Source organism: Protopterus annectens, chromosome 4.part0, assembly GCF_019279795.1.
Source record: "Protopterus annectens isolate FY-2018-M chromosome 4.part0, PAN1.0, whole genome shotgun sequence".
Taxonomy (NCBI): Eukaryota; Metazoa; Chordata; order Ceratodontiformes; family Protopteridae; genus Protopterus; species Protopterus annectens.
This window is the reverse complement of record NC_056733.1, coordinates 1988060058-1988078052: the sequence shown is the minus strand read 5'-3', so window position 1 is coordinate 1988078052 and position 17995 is coordinate 1988060058. Positions and strand designations below refer to the sequence as shown.

Here is a 17995-nt window from a genome sequence, read left to right as displayed (position 1 = left end):
AGTACCAATAGCCTGTTTGCTAGGTTCCTTTGAAACTGGTTCATGAAAGTTAAATAACTCCTGCAGGGCAAAGATACCTGAGGCATATGCTTCCTTTCCCATCCTGTGTCCCTTGAATCTTTACTAGGGGATGGACGGTGGACTCATCAGGGAGCTCTTTTTTAGTAGCCGCTGCAAGAACCACTGAATCCAACAGTGAGGACTTTTGGACCAGTAATGCCTATCCTCCGATGGCTGTAACATTATCATGTTTTCTGGGGATAGCCTCTGCAGTATTTGGTTCCTGCCATGTCCTTCTGGATACCAAATCTTTAAGATGGTTCACACAAGAGGGACAACCCAAGAGGTGTAGGACAGAGCTATATGCCTCAAACAGCACTTCCTCATCCTGAGAATGTGAGTCTGATGGCCAAGATCTCCTTTACTTCAGGAATTTGAGGGGTTGCCAAAAATGACATCATCAGGAGAGAGAAACAGGAGAAACCTTCTACTTCGTTCAAGTCAGTGTCTAAACATCAGAGTCTCCGAGTGGAAGCTCAGCTTCCTTTTACACATTCTCTTCTTATAGGTTCATGTGTGTCCACTAGGCTGAAGACCACTGGAGCTTTTTTAAATCTAGCCATACATCCCAAATCTCTTAAAATTCTAGTACCCTTGATAAATATTGGCTTATTTTAAGAGTAAACAACTGTGTTCTTGGTGTTCTGGCATTACTACAAAGACAGGAAAGTGGGTGTTGGTACAGAGGAGACCTCAATTAACCCCCACTTGACAAATACTGTTTTTTTGTTCAAAATAATAATGGGAAAAGATCAATTACTGTTGTTAAGACTGCTCTGGAAGGCCCACACTTCAGTCTGAGGTGAGTGTAATGATGGGGAGACAGTTTTAAAATCCAATCTTCAGATATATAACGTAAAGCTTATTTGTGTGCCTCAGGTGCTGGCTATTATCTGAGGCGGTGGTGCACATTTGTTGTATGCTGTTAATGCTAACTCCTCTAACTTAACTGGTGGCAGTAATGTAGCTTATGAGACAGCAGCTCATGAAAATCACATATTAGTTTTTGGTAGCAGGTGACCACTAGTCACAACTGCCATTCAGTGATTTTTTTTTTCCTTTCACCTCTCTTCCATTTGCAACTTAAATGCAATCATATTAAATAATCTCAGTTAGTAATAACCAAATAGGATTCACAAGAGTCATAACATATTTAGAAATCTGCCACAGCCTGAAGCAATGTAACAAACCACCTGACAAAATGAATGTCCTAGCTAAAATCCAGTATACCTGGCAAACCACCTCTCTAAAAGCTGCATGAAGAAAACTGGAAAAAAATGCTAGAATTCTTATAGTATAAGCATAAACCTAGGGTAGAGCTAAAATATCACACATTACATAAAAAAGAGGGACATGCTTACAAGAAAATGATATTCACTGGCTTCCACAAGTAAACCATTTCTTTACTTGGCACCTTCATATGGAGAAAAAAACATCCTATCTCATTTCAGAAAAGGCCAAAGATAGTTCTGATAATTAAATTGTACAATCCTTTTTAGTCCACTACTGAATAAACTTAGAAAAGTAATTCTGGGGTACTACATTTCAAAGAATGGTCTTTTTATAGAAAAGCTCTGAAATGTGTACAGTTATCACAATTCAACTGATTTACTAGTAAGTAGTTTCAGGATTTTATGGTCTTGTACAATATACAACTCCCATGTTGACCCTAACTTCTTCAGAGGAAATACTATGTTTCTCTCACAAAATACTACTTAACTCATCTCACTTTAAAAAACGGTCATGTAAATGCTTACCAAGTTAGTGTGAAATAGACAAAAAAAAGCTAAAATCAAAATAAATCTAAACCTGAAGTCAAGTTTATTTTATATAGATTTTAAAAGTACTGCTTTTATCACTAACATGGGGAAAAAGACAAATCCTTACAACTTCTGAGTGGTGTCTACAGTACTCCATCATTACACGCATTCATTCTTAGTTCCCCATGATATCTCAAACATCCATCCATGGAATCACTTTTTTTCTTTAACCAGAGATGTAGTGCATTCTGATTCTGTACCAATATACAAACACGTGAGGAGTCGGTGAATTTACAGTTTCAAACACTATAAATAGATAAAAGCTCACATCATCTATCTGTGTTGCACTCCAGAAGGTAGAATGCATAGGGCTACAAAATGATAGCACAGCAGATAAACTCTGCGAAAACAACTGCAATTTTTATTTTAGGGTGGGGTATCTACAAGCTTCCAGGTATGCGATTTTCTTTATTATTCTCACTTTTACATAATAGAGTGCCTAACTAAAGAAATCATGCCTTCTAGTCTTCTTCCTACACGGATCAGGATGGCGCAGTTGTACAGTGATTGCGTTGTTGTCTCACAGCAAGAGGTTCTCCAGTTTGACTCCCAGCTGGGGTGCATTCTATGCGGAGTCTGCATGTCTTCCCCGCATTCATGTGGGTTTCTTCTGGGTGCTCCAGTTGTCTCCCATGTTACAAAGACATGCATCTGGAGGATTTCTCCCTGGGATTCTGCTGAAAACGGGCTTCGTTCCAAGTCGGACTTTCCTGGTAAACAAATGTTAACTAAATAAAGATCATGGCTACTGTTTCATTTGTCACATAATGCCTTACTACATTTTACCTGCTATTAAAAGCAATGACATTTTTGAGGGCAGTGAAGACTTCTTTCACCAGTGTGCATGTGTGCCCTCTAGACTATAATTGGATTAATATATGGATTACCCTGAACTCTGAACCCAGGTTTCCACGCACAGTTATGCACCACACAGCCTGCATATGGTGAAATTAGCTGAGATCATCATCATCTTCTTTCGGCTGTTCCAGTTAGGGGTCGCCACAGCAAATCACTTGTTTCCATTTCTTCCTGTCCTCTGCATCTTGCTCTGTCACATCAACCACCTGCATGTCCTCTCTCACCACATCCATAAACCTTATCTTAGGCCTTCCTCTTTTCATGTGACCTGGTAGCTTCATCCTTAGCATCTTTTTTCCCAATATACTTAGCATCCCTCCTCAGCACATGTCCAAACCAACGCAGTCGTGCCTCTCTGGCTTTGTCTCCAAACCTTCCAACCTGGGCTGACCCTCTAATATACTTATTCCTAATCCTGTCCACCCTCGTCACACCCAGTGCAAATCTTAACATCTTTAATTCTGCCACATCCAGCTCAAACTCCTGCCTTTCTGTCAATGCCACTGTCTCCAACCCATATAACATAGCTCGTTTCACTACCCTCCTGTAGACCTTCCCTTTCACTCTTACATGTACTCGTCTGTCACAAATCACTCCTAACACTCTTCTCCATCCTGCCTGTACTCTCTTCTTCACCTCTCTTCCACACTCACCGTTACTCTGAACTATTGATCCCAAGTATTTAAACTCATCCACCTTTGCCACCTCTACTCCTTGCACCCTCAACATTCCTCTATCCTCCCTCTCATTCACACACATATATTCTGTCTTAGTCCTGCTGACCTTCATTCCTCTTCTCTCTAGAGCATATCACCATCTCTCCAGGGTCTCCTCCACCTGTTCCCTACTCTCACTGCAGATCACAATGTCATCTGCAAACATCATAGTCCATGGGGACTCCTGTCTGATCTCGTCTGTCAACCTGTCCATCACCACTGCAAATAAGAAAGGGCTCAGAGCTGATCCTTGATGTAACCCCACCTCCACCTTAAACGCATCTGTCACTCCCACCGCAGACCTCACCTCAGTCACACTACCCTCGTACATATCCTGTACCACTCTTACATATTTTTCTGACACTCCTGACTTCCTCATACAATACCACAACTCCTCTCTAGGCACCCTGTCATATGCTTTCTCTAAGTCTACAAAAACACAATGCAAGTCCTTCTGACATTCTCTGTACTTCTCCATCAACACTCTCAGAGCAAAGATCGCATCTGTAGTGCTCTTTCCTGGCATGAAACCATACTGCTGATCACTAATCATGACGTCCCTTCTTAACCTTGCTTCCACTACTCTTTCCCATAACTTCATGCTGTGACTGATCAGTTTAATCCCTCTGTAGTTACTACAGCTCTGCACATCACCCTTATTCTTAAAAATCGGTACTAAAACACTTTTTCTCCATTCCTCAGGCATCCTCTCACTTTCCAAGATTTCAGAGATAACTGTCAAATATATAATTTTACTTTTTCATGAATGTTTCAGTCATATCAAACTCATTGCAGCCTGACCACAACCCTCTGCATGCTATGTGATTAGGTCTCTTTTGTTCTTTCTCTGCCTATACATGATATACATGACTTTCACCTTGACTACTAAATGGCAAATATCAAGGGAACAGCCTGGATCATACATACAGTAAAAAGATAAAGTATCAGAATGCAGGGTCTTACCTTTCATTTACTTTATACAATGGCGTGTCACAGAGTCCACAATGAGTGCTAGCAGATTCATAGTAGCTTGGCCAGGAACTATGCTCAAAGGTCACAGTCTCCCCACTTGAGCTAGAGAGAATTAGCCAAGACATGTTCAGCTCCTGTATCAAGGTGAGTACTTCTGTTAAGTCAGACTCATTTTCTGGAATCTGTACAGTCTTCCGCAGAAGCAGAAGAGTAGACTGGCGCTGGATTTCTTTCTGAGACTGGGTTAGAGACTGACCAGGAGCTAACAGAGGTACAAGCGTCTCCTAACAATGTGCAAAAGATAAAAACATATTACTGATGACTAGAAATTAATAACCAGAACTCAGACTAAGTTGCATTAATTCAAACATACCAATCAAGATTATACAAACATTCATTACATGATGATAATGCACATCAGTGTGTCCCCTCCATAAACTTAATTGCTGCAAGATAGTTTGCTTTCATTACAGCAAAGAAAGCAGGTAGATCTCCATTTTCATGCCCTATGTGAAGGTCAGTAACTCCTACTTCCATCTTACCAGTGTCACCAAGTAGTAGGATATTACATCACTCACCTGGTGTGGCATTACTACGTGTAACCATCAACATTTCAGTTAACAATAGGGACCTGTAACAATGAGTCAAAAGCACTGTTACATACTGGAAATTCACCAAAGACATAGGCTGCTCTATAAAGAAAAAAAGAAGTTATGCCTTACCATAACATTCCATCTGTGTGGTCAATCTTCCATCAGTTCTTGACTGATGGGTTACTGTTCCGATCCTCGGAACAGATCCGGCCATTATACAGCTCGCGCCAGCCAAATAACCCTCAAGCTAAGAGTCTACCCATAATGCTACTCTCTACATTACCTCAGATCGAGTTTGCAGAATTATAAAACAATGGAAGGAAACTAATTCCAAATGAGGAATCAATGCCCCAGGAGAGTCCTAACAGAAGACCCAGGACAATAGATTACTCCACCAGGTATCCGCAGGAGGGGGAAAGAGGGTGGGACGCCAAGAATAGATGAAGATGGAACACTATGGTAAGACATTACTTCTTTATCTGATGTTGTCAATCTTCAACTGTTCTAGACTGATGGGACAGAGTACCCAGCTACTTCAGATCCTGGGTGGCCCTATGGAAGGATATTCCTGAGAGCTACAGAACGAAAGGTGGCTCTTCCTCTGGAGACCAGATCCAATTTGTATTGAGTAATAAAGGTATGCAGGAATAGCCCAAGTTGCTGCTGTGCACATTTCACTCATGGAAGCTTTAGAATGGAAGTCAGCTGAGGTAGCCATGGATCTAGTGAAATATGATTTTACCGGCATTGGAAGTTTTAGGTTCTTTTTGTTATAAATGAAAAAAATACAATCTCATTCATTTTGACAAGGTAACCTTACAGACAGATTTCCCTAAGGTTGCGCAAGAGGAGGAGACAAATACTTGTTATGATCTCCTAAATTCTTTAGTTCTGTTGAGACAGAAATGTAACTGTCTGGGAACATCTAACAGGTGTAAGCAATATTCGCTTTTGTTACAAAAATTTGGAAAGAAGACATGTAAGTCTATAGTCTGATTACTGTTGGACTCTGAGACCACCTTCGGAATAAAGAATGGATTTGTCCTGAGTGTAACTCTATCCTTATGGATAATTAAGTAAGGGAGTTTTGAACATAAGGCTTGCAATTCGGAAACTCATCTTGCATAGGTGATAGCTATAAGTAAAAGCATTTTCCAAGAGAGGAACCTCAAGTCACAAGTAGCTGCTGGTTCAAAGGGGGAAACTACTAGTGACTGCGAAACAATAGTCAGGATTCATGGCGGTAGACGGTCTTTAAATGAGGGTTTTAAACAGATAGTTCCCTTGAGGAAGACCTTACAAAGTCTGTGACAAATTAAGGGTAGATCACCAAAGCCATTATGAAAGTTAGAAATGGCTGCCAGAATGACTAACAGTAGAAGTGGAAGCTCCCCTACCAAAAAGAATGGCCAAAAATTCTAAAGCTTTTTCCACTGGGGCTGAAAAGGGAACAAAGCCATTGTCGCAAGCCCAGACTGAAAATCTCTTCAATTTACTAAGGTAGAGATTCCTGGTGGATGGTTTATGGGATCGCAGCAAAATCTTCCATGCGGGGGATGGAATATCATTATGCCTGGCAACTAATGGAATTGAAGGAACCATGCAGTTAGCTTGAGACTTTGAAGACTGAGATGCACCAGTCCCTGAGGGTGAGAGAGAAGGTCTGGAACTGGGTCCAGAATCCATGGACGGTGAACTAGATGAGGACATAAGAAGGGAAACCCAAATTTGTCAAGGCCAGAAGGGTTCAATAAGGATTACTTTGCTTCTCACCCTGGCTGCTTTCTTGAGGAAAAGAGGGATCAGAGGGAAAGGGGGAAAGGCATATAGGAGACCCAGGGGCTAATCGAGAAGAGTGGCTCTCAGGGAATCCCCCTGGGGGGGAATTAGGGTAAAATAGCTTCTGCACTTGTTTTGGGGTGAAGCAAAAAGGTCCCAGGAAGGCTGGCCCCAACGATGAAAGATCATCTTCACTACCTTGGGATTGAGAGATCACTCGTAATGCATCAGAATGCATCTGCTTAGTTTGTCCACTATCATATTTGAACTCCTTGGGATGTGCGTTGCTACCAGAAAGAGGTTGGAGGCAATTCCCCATTGCCACACTTGGAGGGCTACTTGACACGGGACAGGATTTGGTTCCCCCTTGTTTGTTGATGTACCAGACTACGGACATGTCTGATTGAACTGCAATCGTTCCTTGAGGTAGGACAGAGTGAAATGCTTGCAACGCTAGTAGCACCACCCCCAGCTTCAGAATTCTGATATACAGATTGGCTTCTATCAGGGACCAAGTGCCTTGGACTGTCTTTCCCAGATAATGCTCCCCACCCCCACCCCATCTGGGAGGCATCTGTTGTCACTATGGCCTTGGGTTGAGAAGGGACAAAGGGGTGGGCCCAAAAGAATTTGTTCAGATTCCATCTACCAGGATAGGTCCTTTTTGAAGTGACTTGTGAGAAGTATGGGGTGGTTCACTGGGTAGGTTAAAATGGACCACTGATTCATAGGTTCATAGGTAGGTACTAGGCTATCGGCCCTGGGGCCTAAAGATTTTTCTTGAAGAGTGCTAATGAGGAGCTTTGTTTGATATAGATAGGTAGTTTATTCCAGAGTATGGGAAGTCTCTGGGACAGGAATCTATCCCTCCGGCATATTCTGTTTAATGTGGTGACAAGGTTTAGGCCCCTAGAGCGTGTAGCTCGGAGGGATTTGGATTTCTTTAAGTGGAGCATGTCCAACAGCTCTGGGTTTGACATAGCTCTGTATGTTAGGCAGAGATCAGCTCTAAGTAGGCGATATGCGACGGAGTAAAGCTGGAGTTTTTTGAGATGGTCTGCGTAGGGTATCTGTTTGAGGCCAGTAATCTTCTTTGTGAGGTATTTCTGCGGCCTTTCCAATTGTTGTAGATGTCTTGTGAGGTACATACCAAAAGGGGCATTGTACTCTATAATGGGTCTAATGAGTGATGAGTAGAGGGGAACAATGACCTCTTTTTTCTGGATGAGAAACCTTTTGTGATGAGGTGTGCCACGTAGAAGGATTTCCAGACTACTGTGGCAATGTGATTATCAAAGGAGAGACTACTGTCCACCTGTGTCCCAAGGTCTCTTATCACACTTTTAGTGTTAAGTATACAACCACCTATGTTGTAGTTTATGGGTACAGAGTTGGCATTGAGCTTCAGGCCATGGCTTTGACACCAGGCATCTGTCTCAGTGAGGCACTTTTGTAGGATGTCCACATCGTTAGGAGTTTCGATTATGGCTCCTAGTTTGCAGTCATCTGCGAACTTCGTTAGCCAAAGACCTTGTGTGTTTGGTATCTACTTCTCTGAAGTACAGGCTAACAGGAGAGGACCCAGGACTGAACCCTGTGGTACTCCACTTGTCACTGGTCTGAAGTCGGACTTGGAGTCTGCTACTTTCACAGTGTGGGTTCTGTCAGAGAGCCAGTTGGCAACCCATCTTGTGACATAGGGATTTATACCTAGTTTAGTGAGTTTATGTATAATTCCAGAGTGGGGGATGGTGTCAAAAGCCTTGGCAAGATCTAGACAGGCTGTGTGAACCACCTTACCCTTGTCTACGGCTTTGGTGACTGCTTCAAAGAAGTCTACCAGGTTTAGGAGATATGATCTTCCTTTTACAAACCCGAACTGGGTGGGATCCAAAGTTTGAGATTACCAATATCTTTGTTTATATGTTCCATGATGATACATTCCACAGCCTTGCATTCCACGGCCTTGCAGATCAGGCTAGTCAGGCTAACGGGGCAGTAGTTCCCGGGGTCCGCGATGGCTCCCCCCTTGTGGAGTGGGATAACTGTTGCTGTGCGCCATTCAGCAGGCAAAAAGCCTGAGGTGAGGCTATGATTGAACATGGTACTTAGGTGGGGTGCCAGTTTGTTCTGTAGTTTGTGTAGAACGCAGCCTGGGATATTGTCTGGTCCCATGGATGCTGTGTTCTTGGCTTTGGAGAGTGTGTTTTTTACCTGTGCAGCCGTGATTACAGGAACTTTGCATTCTTCCGGCATAGAAATGGGCTCTTTAGGGGGTGAGAGGGGGGTAAAGTTAGCACTGAACCTATCTGCCAGGTTGTAGGCAATATCAGTTGGGTCTGTATATTTAGTGCCATTGTGCTGTAACTCAAAGCAGATCTGAGTGTTGCCATTGAGATTCTTGACATAGCTATAGAATGCTTTGTGGTTGTCTTTAGAATCAGTGGCGATTTTGTTTTCGTAACTAGCTTTGGAGGATTTTATCAGGGATCGCAGCTTCTTACTGAGGCTGACCAGGGAGCTCCTCCACTCGTGGGATTTTACTCTCTTTTGCAAGAGTTTCTTCCTTCTGTTGTACAGTTTGTTTATGGCAGGGGACCAGAAGATTGGCTTCCTTTTTTTGGAGGACAGCGTCTTGGTTCTGTTTGGGATAGCATGATCCATGCACTCATGTAAGTGCTTATAAAGTGCAATTGTGTAGGATTCACTAGTCGTAACTGTATTGACCATCTGCATTGGGTGTCATGAAGTTCACCATTTCTGTCTTAAGAAGCATGAAGTTGGCTTTGGAGAATTTTTTTACCATGGTTTCCTTAATGGAGGGTGGAGGCGGGATGTGGATATCTAGGGTAATTAGCTTATGGTCGGAGCGGACCAATGAGGCGTTGACTTCAGGTGTGGAACACCGGTCACGCATATTGGTAATGACTAGATCCAGGATATTTTTGCCCCTGGTGGGGGTGTGGATAGGTTGATCCAGGGCATTGGAATTTATGAATTCCAGAAAGTGCTGAGTGAAGGAGTTGGTACATGAGTAGTTTTCCCAGTTAATGGTGGGGTAGTTGAAATCGCCCATTATTAGGGTGTTTGGTTGAACCCTAATATTTTCCAGTACATCAAGAGGAGTGGGAATCCTGGGGCATGGTGGGTGATCTGTAGCAAGCTACAATTTGGATTGCAGTTTTGCCCAAAGTTAGTTGCACTTGGATAACCTCGGCTGCATTATGCTGACCAACTAGCCTGGAGGTGTGGATATCCTTAATGAATATAGACACACCTCCGCCTTTGGTATTCCGGTCCAGGTTACATGGCCGAAAAGTGTTGTGTGAGTTATAGCCTGGTAGTGCAGGGGTGCTCTCTGGAGCCTTGAACCAGGTCTCAGTCACTGCACAGATATCGATGTTCTCCATTTTAAGGAGTGCTTCGAGTGAGTGCATTTTGAGATTTAGACTTCTAGCATTGAGTAGCATCACCCTCAGTTTTTGCTTGCCTGTTCCTGTTATGGTGGTGAATTTGTCATTTGAACCTTGCCTAAAAAAGGCACTATAGGGGTGGCAAGAACCTTAGCCAGTATCCGGAATCCCAGGTTGTTCAGATTTTCTTTGAGATTTAGTCCTGTCCAAGTAGAATCTAAGTTGCCTGTGTACATCCACTGAATGCAGAATCCACTCTCCCTTGTTCTGTGGATTGGGAAAGAAAGTTGGCAAATGAATGGACTGATTAAGAGCCACACTGGACACCGCCTTGGGCATGAATGATGGATTGGTCCTGAGTGACACCCTGTCCACATGACAGATGATGAAAGGCTCCACTGCCATAAGGGCCTGTAATTCAGATATCCTTCTAGCTGAAGTGATTGCCAAAAGGAAGGCTGTTTTCCGGGCTAAGAACATTTTAAGTCTGCAGTTGCAGCTGACTTGAAAGGAGGAGTGAATTTCTTCAATACAAAGTTAAGGTCCCAGGCAGGGGTTGGAGCTCTCCTGGGTGGTCTTAAGTTGTTGGCCCCTCTGAGATACTGCTTTAGCAGAGGATGGGAGAAGAGGGGAGGTTCTGTGTTGTAATGAGCTGAAATGGCTGAGGCATGGATTTTTATGGAGGAAAAGGAAATAACCTTGTGAAGGACAAGCCCTTGTGAAGCACCTCAGTTAAGTATTGCAAAATCTGAGGAATGTTGGGCACTGCTGTGCTTATCCCTTGAGCTTGATTCCAGGCACAGAATCTTTTCCATTTGTCAGCATAAGATTTTCTAGTACTAGGTCTTCTCGCCCCCAAAATGACATCCATCACAGGTTTGCTGAGGGATGCTAAGGGTGAATTTAGGTGATGAGCCACGCTGCAAGATTCAAAGTTTGGAGCGGAGTGTGCAGAATTTGGTTGTTCTGCTGAGACTGTAAGTAAGGTGTCTGAGGCAGGTGCCACGGTGGAAGATGTGACACACTGCAAAGGAGTGGGTACCAGTGTTGGCGAGGCCAGTCTGGAGCAATCAAAATCATTTTTGGTTTGTCCTGATTGACTTTTAGTAGAACTTTGGAGAGCATAGGGGGAAAAGCAGACTGAGAGGTTTTTCCAGCTGAAGGACACAGCATCCACTTTCCAGGCTTTTTTTGTGATGAGTCCTCGTGCAAAATTTGTCCAACTGATAGTTCTGGGGTCCCCCATTTGTGTGTCAATATGTTGAAAATCCGTGGTTCTAGTTTCCTTTCGTGAGGGTCCTTGAGATTTCTGCTTAGTTCGTCTGCCAGAGTATTCAGCTTTCCTAGCAGGAATTGAGCTTATAGTTGTACTTGATAGGTCAAGGCCATGTTCGACAATTCCATGGCTAGTCTGTAAAGGGGGTAGGAGTGTGTACCCCCCCCCCTGCTTGTTTATGTACCACATAGCTGTGGTATTGTCTGTCTTTATCAGTGATTGTCCTGGATAAAGGTAGTCCTTGAAGGCTGTCAGTGCATTCTGTACAGCTAGCATTTCTTTTTGATTTATATGAAGGTGCATTTAATTTGGGCTCCATTTTCCCTGAATGCACTTCCCTGCCAGATGAGCACCCCATGCATAGTCTGATGCGTCTGTAGTTAGGGTATGGGCAGCAGGGGGTGGTGTGAATGGCAGTCCCTTGTTCTGGTGGCAGGGCTCTGCCAACCATAGGAACTCTAGGCGCAGGCAAGGTATGATAGGAATCATTGTTTCCAGGCTGTGACCATGCTGACTCCATAGGCTTTTTAAATACCACTGAAGTTTCCTCATATGCAGTCTTACATATGGAATTAGAAGAATGCTGGAGGCCATGAACCCAAGGCTTGCAGTATTTGCCTTGCAGAAAGCAGGGCTTTTGCGGCCACCTGTTTGAAGTAGGTCACCAAATGAATTTGCTTCTCTGGCGTTAGGAAAGCCATCTGGGCAGTTGTATTCAAGCTTGCATCCAGGAATGCAATTTTTTGAGAGGGTACCAGTTGTGATTTATTTTCGTTTATAGTGTATCCAAGACAAGTTAGAACCCTTTTAACAAACGCCAGATGTTTTAGAAAAATGTCCTTGTTTTCTGCCTGAATTAGACAATCGTCCAGGTATGGATATATCTGAATATTTCTTTGCCTGCAAAATGCAATTACTGGAGCCAGGCACTTTGTAAAGACCCTGTGCGCAGTAGATAAGCCAAAGGGCAGTGCAGAGAACTGGTAATACAAGTAGCCTGCTTTGAAGTGGAGGTATCTTCTGCAAGATTCCCTGACTGGGATATGCAGGTAAGCCTCTTTTAAATCTAGAGTTGCCAACCAGGCATCTTTGCCTAGCATAGGAAGTAACTGGTGAAGAGTCAGCATCTTGAATTTTGGGATGTCCAGAAAGGTGTTTAGAGTAGATAAGTCCAGAACTGGATGCCATGATTTGTCTTTTCTGGGTACCAGGAAAAGTCTTGAATAAAAACCTTGTCCCTTTTCCTCTTCTGGTACTAACTGAATAGCCCCCATGCTCATGAGGGAAAGTACTTGTTTCTGGGCCTCTGCCCACTGATTTGGGGGCAGGTCTGGCCATCCGTTTGGAATTGGCAACGTGTGGAAATGAAATCTGTATCCCTGGGACACTATATTTAAAACCCATTTGTCCTGGGTTATAAGTTGCCAGTTTCTTGCATGAAGAGCCAGTTTCCCCCCCAAAGGGGTGGCTAAAAGGTAAGTGCTTGGTAAGTGTAAAGGGAAGTCATTGAGACTGTTTACATCAAAACCACATCGCAAACTATGTTTTCCAACTTGTTTACCTGAATGCAATAGATCCTGTAAATCTTTATTTTCCACACAGTTAGAAATTTAACATAAGTTTCTGTTTAAGCAGTCCCATGATATGTTGTTGATATTTTAGCATATGAAATTGATAGTTTAAAGCCCTGATTGCCAAGGTTGCAGAAGTGTAAACCTTCTTACCCCATCTATCCAGCGCCCTGGAATCTCTATCAGAAGAGGTAGGATTTTTAGCAGTAGAAGCCTTAATGCCCTTGGGACCCTGAGAAATGGTTTCAGGATCCGCAACAGGATTTTTGAAAAGGAATTTGTGGGAGTCAGGAACCTGTAGTATCTGTCTGGCTTACAAAGAGCCGGAGGCAGAGAATCAGGAGTCATACTAGATTCTGAAAAAACATCATCAACAATGCCTACAACAGGAGGTATAGCCAAAGGACTATGCTGAGGAAGAAGAAGAAAATCTCTAAGTCTCTTTTTAGATTCAGAAAAATCCTGACTTTCCCAGTGGAAATGCTCCCTTAAAGTATGTAAAGTTTCCCCAAAAGAAAAATCCTCAGGGGGAGAAGCAGAAGGAATGGAATCTTCTGCATCAGAGTCCTCATAAGTAGGTATAGACAATTCCTGCTCATTAGAAGAATCAGAAGAAACAGAATCCTGTTCAGAAGATTCATAGTCAATATCTTGCCTAGGCCTCTTAGAAGGGGAGGGGGGTTGGCTACCCCTGATCAGAGTAATTAAATCTTCAGCCATTTTGATCATTTGTTTCTTAGGCATAGGGGCCTGCACATGCAGCCTAGGTGTCGGTTTTTTAGACATGGATCGAGATTTTGGCCTTAGTTTTGAAGATGGCGTTGGTCTACTATACAAATCTGTAGGCCTAAAAATACCCTCAGAAGCCGGTGCCTGCACAGCGGCTCCGGACCCATCCAAGGTAGAGATATCCACGGGTACCATAATTGAAGAATTTTGCGGCATACCAGACTCCAAATGGGTCTCAGTAGAGGCCTACGAATCAGAATTAGCGGGTATCAGGGGCTGCGAAAGCGCCTCACTGAGCACCGGCGGAACTGGCGACTGGCTTAGGAGAAGCGTCGTCGGCAGTTTTGGACCTCAACGGCTTGTCTCTCTTTTTCTTTATGTTTTTTAGGTATTCCGGTAGTCGGATTGTTAACCGACGACATTTCTGGATAATTAAAGTGAAAGCCAAAATATTTCGAAGCAAAAATGTATAGACGTTTAATAATGCGTTGATTAAATAAAGCACAAAACCGAGAGCAAGGTACGTCGTGGTCAGGGCCTAGGCAAGGAATACAGTACAAGTGAAAATCCTTAAGAGGTACTTGCTTCCCAGAAGTAATACAATTATTAACTTTTACTGACATCAGTAAGGAGCAAGGAAAATTTCCCCAATGGGGTACTTAGCTTTAAGTTGAAGACTTCGGTTCTGAAACTCGAAAACGAAAATTTCAGGAGTCGGCCGACCGGCACTTGCGAACTGCTTCTGCTTCGGGCACTGCGCGGCAAGAAAGACTGATGTAATGGTTCCGGCTGCATGTTTTACACCCCTGACAACCTGACGTCATTGAAGAAGGGACAGCAACTGACGCAGGACCCAAGACTTTGTTAATCAGGCCGATTGAGAGCAACCTGCCAGTAGATTACCCAAATGTAATGACTGCAACAGTGAAACACGATGAACATCTATGGTTCCTAACAACACGTCCGTTAGATCTCTCCCAAAGTCATGAACAGGGGGAAGGGGAGGGAGTTGAGGAACAAAGAAAATGGACAACACTGATTGAACGCTACAGTGAGTATGTAATTTCTTTATCTGATGATGTCATTTTCACTCGTTCCTCAACAAATGGGACAGAGTGCCCAGCTACAGTAACCTTGGGTGGCCCTCACGGAAGGATGTTCCGGAGCATGGCGGAACTAAAGGCAGCTCAATATTTCTGGAAATAATGTCCATTTTGTAATGCACAACAAAAATATGAGTATTAGACCAAGTGGCAGCTGCACAAATATCATCAGTAGAGACTCTAGCCTAAAAGATTGCTGATGTAGACACTGACCTGGTTAAATGGGATTTTGGTTGTCTTGGTAAGGTTATACCATTCAAGGAATAAACATAGGAAATACAATCTGCTATCCATTTAGCCAGTGTAGTTTTAGAAACGGGTCTTCCCAATCTTTTACTAGTAAAGGAGACAGTTAACTTATCAGTTTTTCTAAATGCCTTGGTCCTGTAAAGGTAGAAATGAAGTTGTCTATGTACATCGAGAAGATGAAGAGTGCATTCTCTTTTGTTTTCAAATTTGGGGAAAGAAAACTGGCAAATTGTTGACTTGGTTTATGTTGGTTTCAATGGCAACTTTTAGTAAGAAAGGAAGATTTGTGCGTAAAATAATCCTGTCCTTGTGAACCATCAAATATGGTGATTTTGGAAGACGGTGTCTGGAGTTCAGATACTCAACTTGCAGAAGTTATAGCTACCAGCAAGACAGTTTTCCAAGAAAGAAACTCGAGATCTACTTTAGCTGATAGTTCAAAGGGAGAAAGTACTAAGGGTTGCAAAACAATAGCAAGGTCCCAAGATGGAGTAGAGTCCTTTACTAGAGATGTAAGTAAAAATATACCCTAAAGAAAGGCCTTGCATAATTCAGATGATGCTAAAGGAGAAGCATTACCTCCGATGTGATAGTTCGAGATGGCTGCTAACTGAACCTTAACAGTGGAAAAACTTGCTCAGTCTTGAAAAATCGAGGTAAGGAAATCTAAAACATCTGGAAAGCAGGGTGGTAAAGGGATCTAATTCTTTTGATGAACCCAAAAGGAAAACCTTTTCCATTTAATTTTGTAAATTTCCTAGTCGGAGGTTTATGAGAAGAGACTACGATTTTTCGAACTGGGGAGGAAAGCCTGGAATGTCTATCCATCATCGGAACTGGAGAAACCATGTGGTCAACTTAAGGCCTGCAATATCTGGGTGAACTTGCCTGATGGGTGAGATAGGAGGTCTGGACTGGGATCTAACATCCAAGGAGGATGTATTAAATAAGACCAAAAGAAGGGGAACCACAATTGTCGAGACCAGAAGGGGGCAATGAGGATTACTGTACTCTTCAACCAAAGTGCTTTCTGAAGAAGCCTGGGGATGAGAGGCAGTGGAGGGCAAGTGTAAAGGAGACCAGAGGGCCAAACATGGACTAGGGCATCTCTTGGTGACTATCCCTGGGGTGGGATAACAGCAAAGAACTTGCTGCAGTTGTTGAGGGGGGATGCCAATAGGTCTCAGAAAGGCTGACCCCAACTGTTGAAGATCATGTTTGCCACCTATTGGTTGAAAGATCACTTGTAAGCCATGAGGATGGTCCTGCTGAGTTTGTCTTCTAGAATACTGGATTTCCCCGTTATGTGAGCTGCTACAAGAAAGCAGTTGGATGAGATCGCCCAATGCCATGCTTTCACTGCTTCTCGACAAAGGGGATAGCATTTGCCCCCCTCCATTTGTTGATGTACCAGATGTCCTTTTGTATTGCAATAGTCCCCAGAGTGAGAAAGCTCTGAAAGGCCTGCAACGTTTAAAGCACCTCTCTCGTCTCTAGGACACTGATATGAAAATTGGTCTCTTGTGAGGACCACGTGCCTTGTACAGTTTAACCCAAGCAATGCCTCCCCACTCCAACTGGGAGGTGTCTGTGGTCAACATGGGGGAAGGAAGGATAAATGGATGACCTTGATCAACCTCCTTGGAGTAGATCTGCCAAAGAAGAGACTTTCTGCAAACAAACCGTTTTATCAGGTGATTTAAGGGATAACCCAAGAAAGAACCATTGCATCACCAGAGTCCACTGAAGAATTCTCATGTGGAAATGAGCAGGGGGAATTAGAATTATTGCAGCAGCCATCAACCCTAGAGCTTTTAAGATCAGTTTTGCAGGGGGAGAAGGAATGGAAAGAATCTGTTTGATGTGTGTCTTCAAAGTAAGAACTCTGTTTTGAGGCAGCAGAGCCAGACAACTAACTGTGTCTAATAAGTGAGTCCCTATAAAATCTTCAACTTGAACTGGTTGAAGTTGAGATTTGTGCATGGTGATGGTGATTTTGAGCGACAGTGACAGCTGAAGCAAACAGTCCCTGCTTTTACTAGTAGATGTCTGGTTGGTGCGGTAAGGAGACAGTCGTCTAAATGGGGAAACACTCTGAAACCATGCAGTCTCAAATGAGCTGCTACCACTGCCATGCACTTGAATACCCCTGGCTGTGGTGAGACCAAAGGGCAGGGCTCTGAACAGATGACTGGCTCCTAGCCAGAAGTGTAGATACCCTTGAAAGTACCTGTTCATTTTAATGTGACAGTACGTGTCTTGAAGATCGACTGAGCACATCCAGTTCTCCTTCTAAAGAAGGGGAAGAATGGACTGAACTGTGATCATCCAAAATTTGGAATTCTTTACAAACTGGTTCAGATAACTCAGATCTAACACAGGTCTCAGGTCCCCTGTCCCTGGTAATTCAAGACGTACATGGGCCAGACCCGAAGGTATCCAAAAACACTGATTCCTCCTGGGAAGACCAACCACCTTCCTGACGAAGGATTTCTAAGTTGTCTCCAAATGAGACATCATCAGGTGTAGATCTAGGGGACCCTTCCACTTCATCAAATTGGTGTCTTCTGTGAGGGATTACTGTGGGGAATACATGTGCCTCTTCTTGCACGTACTCTTTTGAGGGACCTCCTCAGTGGGATGTTCCAGGGAGGTATCGGAAGAGATGGGGAGTTCCCTGGTGGGAAATGCTTGGAAACTCATCTGGGCTGGCTGTCCCTGAGGTGTAGGATGCGAAGACTCAGACACAGGATCCAAAGAGGGAATAGGGTATGGATCCAAAGAAGGGAGAGTCAACACCACTCTGGGATGAGAGAAAGCCCTCTCCACCACCTCAAAAGCAGATGGGCCTGGAGA

General features: G+C 43.5%; 1 protein-coding gene across 2 annotated transcripts in view; it reads right to left on the bottom strand.

The window, feature by feature from the left end:
• The window catches only part of HMGXB3 (HMG-box containing 3), a 1387103-nt gene that overhangs the window by 418181 nt on the left and 950927 nt on the right, over nucleotides 1-17995 (bottom strand). For both annotated transcript variants that reach the window (XM_044069603.1, XM_044069602.1), the window contains exon 12: nucleotides 4418-4710. In XM_044069603.1, coding sequence (XP_043925538.1) covers nucleotides 4418-4710 — 293 coding nt within the window. The remainder of the gene's footprint in view (nucleotides 1-4417; nucleotides 4711-17995) is intronic.